Source organism: Anopheles merus, chromosome 3R, assembly GCF_017562075.2.
Source record: "Anopheles merus strain MAF chromosome 3R, AmerM5.1, whole genome shotgun sequence".
Classification (NCBI taxonomy): domain Eukaryota; kingdom Metazoa; phylum Arthropoda; class Insecta; order Diptera; family Culicidae; genus Anopheles; species Anopheles merus.
In genome coordinates this window covers 1,332,646-1,337,097 of record NC_054084.1, presented here as the reverse complement: position 1 = coordinate 1,337,097, position 4,452 = coordinate 1,332,646, and the positions used below count along the sequence as shown (strand labels likewise).

Genomic DNA, 4,452 nt, shown 5'->3' with positions numbered 1-4,452 from the left:
CACATGCTTGTTCTTTTTTAAATGTATTTGCTATAGCACGAAAGAAAAAAAAACAGAAGGATTCCTAACTTTAACAACCCGTTGTTAGTATTGGCTGTCGATTTAAACTCTCCACAATTCATGCGATAAATGTCGCACGACACATCGCCGAACTGACCATCGTAATTCAATCGACGAGGAAATCGTACTGTCTGCCGAAGCTGTAGAAAGAAAATGGTTTTTAGTTTCTTTGTCGTACGCTTTTGTGAATTATTACTCTATGAATAGTGAGGAACTTTGTCCGTTACACCGTTTCTACACGACACTTTTTCTGTGACAGTAGCTAGCAAAACTTAAAAAAAAAACGAACGAAATATGCGAAACTGCATATTTTTATAGGAAGTTTCGCCAACAGCTCTCGCAGAAAAGGTGGTTGGAGAAATGCAGTGCTAATGAACCTTTGTCGCACGTGTCGCATGTAGCATGAATGTCAAATAAGCAAAGAATTCAGACGTTTCACAGTTCATGTTGGTCATAGGAGTCTGACGTCTGATGTCATATTTTGTTACTTGGGCGCTCACAGCGAATTTGGTTTACTGCGTCAAAACTTTGTGGACGTATTTCTCTTGATTTTATTTCTTCACAATTGTGGCTTAATTCGTGCACAGCTAGCACCGTCTACATTCGTCTCGAACGAAACGCTTCTTCCATGATAGGGAAGGAATGCAGAACGCGTTAATTTGACCTGAATTGTGTTCACATTTGCTGTGTTTTTGTGACTGAAAGCTCACCATTCACATCATACCACTCATCCAGCCTTCGCCAGCACAGATACGGGTGTGCAAAACAAAGCGAAGAAGAAGGCAAACGGGAAGAAACCCAAAGTGTTGGAAATTGCTGTGGAGGATTCGTACGTGCCAAGAGGAGCAGGTATCCCGTTTTGAGAAAAAGATATTCATTCTGATAAGCGTCGAAGGAGAGCAGCTTTCTTATCTCGAGCAGCTTTCGTGCCTACAATCACACAGCGCTCACGGGGTGGGTCTATATTACGTCCTTCGGGCGAAAGCAGCAAGAGCGAGAGGGAGAAACGTCATCATCGCACAAGCTCTCTGAACTTGTTACGACAAGTTGAAGTAGGCACAGGGAACGGAACGGAGAGGTACCGACAAACACCGTTGTGTCATTCGGCGAACGAAATACGGCCCCATTGCCTCATATTGCTCAACCCGTCTTTTTTTTCTTCTCTACAGGACTTTTCGCCCGTGCTGGAGTAGAACGGTGAGTGGGACCGTCCGATCGATTCAATACTATCTCCGTTTGCTGTGTCTGGAATACGCAAGCAAAGTTCCGGGGCTGTGACACGGATATAGTGTGAACCCCCGCGTATTGCGCCTCCCTGCGTGGCTGGCGGCGGAATAGCTCATCCGACGCTTGTATGGGCAACATCGTCTTACGGAGTCGCATCCTGGAGAGTATGAACAACTTCGAGCACGCTGAGGATGCTGACGGCGATTTTGAGCTGCTGCGCGAACGCTTGTTCAACGATATCCAGCTAAATGACGAAGAGGAAAGCACCTATGGGTCCGGCGGCGAGTTTGCCTCGATTTTGCGCCATCTCATACGCAGGTGAGTTTCTGTACCGGTGGTGGCGTGAAGCGCGCTTTGCCTCCGTTGTCGGTATAGTTCTGATGAGATTGTGTCCCATTTCAGTGGCGAGATAATGGTGCTCAACTACGAAAGCTACATGCATCATCCACTGCCGGTAATCAAGAAGAAGCCAAATTTGGAGAAGCTAAAGGTAAGCCCGAACGCACACACGACGGCTGCTTTAGATTGCAGGAACGGTCAGCCTATATTTAATGTCGGGTTTTCTCCTCCATTATCTCACAGCACAATGACCTTTACCATTCGACAAAGGCTGCAGCTGGGGTGAAGGAAATGCCGGCAGCGAGTGCAGGCGGGGCGGCGGCCTCTAGCGCCCCATTTTCGCTGATGAGCATGGTCACCCAACGACAGCATGGCCTGGGCAAGCGGCAGGGATCGTTTGAGCCGAGCGAAATGTGCCGTATTACGAACCACTTTCGGCCGAACACGTTTACCGAGACGGTGAGCGCTTGCGATACGAAGGTGTTCTGTGGCAAGTTTACCAGCAACGGCGATCGGTTCGTCACGGCCAGCCAGGACACTTGGGTGCGTGTGTACGACTCGACCAGCAGCCAGTACAAGCTGTTGCGTCTGCTCGATACGAAGCACGTGTCGTGGTCAATCCTGGACATGGATTTCAGCCCGGACGGACAGTCGTTCGTGTACAGTACCTGGGCCGACGCATGTTAGTACCGTGTTTCTTAGTACCCCTCTTTGTGTGGGTGTGGCAGAACCAATTGTAATGTGTGCCGTTCTGTTCTGCGCCATTTGTGCAGTGTTTATTTCTAGCATGGACCGCGGCATGTCGGATAGCATACATTCGCTTTATCTGAGCCCAAACAATCAGAAGCTGGGAGTGTTCACCGTATGCTATTCGGGGTGCGGCAAGCACATCTTGTGCGGCGCCAACGATGGCACACTGTACGCTTACGATCTGGAGGCAAATCAACGCACGCTGATGGCGCCCGTTGCGCGTGTCGATATGGACGTCAATACGGTCGGCTTTGTAGAGGAGTTGTCGAACATATTCTACAGTGGAAGTGACGATGGTGTAATCAAGGTAAGTGTGTGTCACCCGTGAAGCTGAACTTTGATCTCGTTAATAATTTGGCATTCACCCGTTCTCATTCATAGTTGTGGGATCGTCGCTGCATTGACGAATCGAACCCGCAACCGGTTGGCCGATTGATCGGCCATTTTGACGGTATCACGTACATCGATTCGCGGAACGATGGTCGCTACATCATTTCGAACTCGAAGGACCAGAGCATTAAGCTGTGGGATCTGCGCAAAATGACACCTTCTTATGCCCGACCGGAACACGTGTACAGCAACTGGGACTACCGATGGGACGATGTACCCAGACGCTGTAAGTACCCGGGGATGAGTGTTTTTTTTCCCTTTGCAAAATACTACAATTCACTGCATTTTCTTTTCTTCTTCCAGTCTTCAACGTTAAGAGAGCGCAGAGAGGAGACACCAGCATCATGACCTACCGTGGCCACAAGGTGCAGAAGAGTTTAATCCGCGCGAAATTTTCACCCGCCAGTACCACCGGCCAACGGTACATCTATACCGGTTGTGGCACGGGCCGTTTGATAAGTAAGGCCTCTTCTTTCAGTTGTATTCCGATCGGCAGGCTTCAGCACATTAACGAAAACACTTCCTCACGTTCATTCCTCCAGTTTACGACGTCCTCACAGGCAAGATTGTCGAAGCAATCGAAGGACACCATGATATTGTACGCGATGTTGCCTGGCATCCGCATCGAACAGAAATCATCACATGTTCGGTAAGTAGTTGTAGCTAACGAAGCAATACGCAAGGGAAGCGCTTCTACCAACGTGCACTGAATCAACGTGAATCCTCTTCCAGTGGGATTGCACCGTTCACCGGCACACGTACTGCAGTCCGATCGAGAAGCAGGAGCAACGGGACAAGTTGCTCGATTTGAAAACGCGCCGTCTGTCCTACACGAGTCGTTCGAATGGTGTCGTTTCCGAGAGTGAAGTATCGGAACAGCCGCCGGTACGCCGATCGCGCCGTTTAGCGGAGCGCAACAGCAATGGTGGCCGGGTCAGCGCCAGCAGTAGCAGTAGCAGCAGCGTCAGTAGCAGCAGCAGCAGCAGCAGTAGCAATGGCAGCCTTGCCAGCAATGGAAGCACCAGCGGCCGTAGTTCGAGCTCGGGCCGAATCAGCCGCAATAGGAACGTATCGGCGTCGCGGCACATTGCATCCGGAAGTGCTTTCCGATCACTGCACAGACGCCATCATCGCGGCAGCCCATGAGGTACGGAACTGCAAGAGGAGACACACATCACCCTTGGTAGGTAAGTACCGGTATAAAAGAGGGTAGAGTGGTACATGATGGAGTGCGTGGTACGCCTCCACTGCGCCACCGTGCAGAGGGTGAAGAGGGGTGAAGCTATTTGAAATCGGAAGTAATTTTTGAAGTGTTTTTTTTTTGCTACTAGAAGGTTTGCTGTGTACTGCAAACTACTGAACTTATCATTTTCGTTTCACTTTATCACTTTCTCTCTATCTCTCTATTTGCTAAGATGATTGAGTGTTTATTCCGTTTTTAAAGTAATCGATCACGTAGATACAAGATTGCACTGTATGTTGTTATGCCGATATAAATTGATTACTCGCGTTCGTTCCATTCTTTCGACCTATTTTACAATAAACTGTCTTTTTACACATATTTCCAAGTTGATTGTCGGTCAATCAATGAATATCAAGTGGTTGAAGGTTATAAATATATTTTCCTTTCGACATCCACACTTCACTCCACAAACAAAGGCAATTGCAGCTGTTTTGTTGCGTTCG

At 48.7% G+C, this 4,452-nt stretch overlaps 1 protein-coding gene across 2 annotated transcripts; it reads left to right on the top strand.

Annotated features, from left to right (window-relative positions):
- The first annotated feature begins 553 nt into the window (after window positions 1-553).
- Window positions 554-4,257, top strand: LOC121597060 (DDB1- and CUL4-associated factor 11). Of its 2 annotated transcripts, none has more exons than XM_041922544.1 (9): window positions 554-909; window positions 1,230-1,605; window positions 1,690-1,777; window positions 1,870-2,308; window positions 2,400-2,683; window positions 2,758-2,992; window positions 3,070-3,225; window positions 3,309-3,415; window positions 3,499-4,257. In XM_041922544.1, exons 2-9 carry the CDS (start codon window positions 1,415-1,417, stop codon window positions 3,910-3,912), a joined length of 1,914 nt encoding a protein of 637 aa, XP_041778478.1. In that variant the 5' UTR covers window positions 554-909; window positions 1,230-1,414; the 3' UTR covers window positions 3,913-4,257. The 2 variants fall into 2 exon arrangements, with proteins under 2 accessions (XP_041778478.1, XP_041778477.1); XM_041922543.1 differs by having other exon boundaries at window positions 554-1,138.
- Window positions 4,258-4,452: the final 195 nt, after the last annotated feature.

What these genes read in the sequence shown, in the direction of transcription:
- LOC121597060 (XM_041922544.1), top strand. Translation starts at nt 1,415, where the DNA reads ATGGGCAACATCGTCTTACGGAGTCGCATCCTGGAGAGTATGAACAAC. An exon ending in CAAATTTGGAGAAGCTAAAG is followed by an intron (nt 1,778 to 1,869) that starts GTAAGCCCGAAC and finishes ATTATCTCACAG; the next exon opens with CACAATGACCTTTACCATTC. An exon ending in GGACGATGTACCCAGACGCT is followed by an intron (nt 2,993 to 3,069) that starts GTAAGTACCCGG and finishes TTCTTCTTCCAG; the next exon opens with TCTTCAACGTTAAGAGAGCG.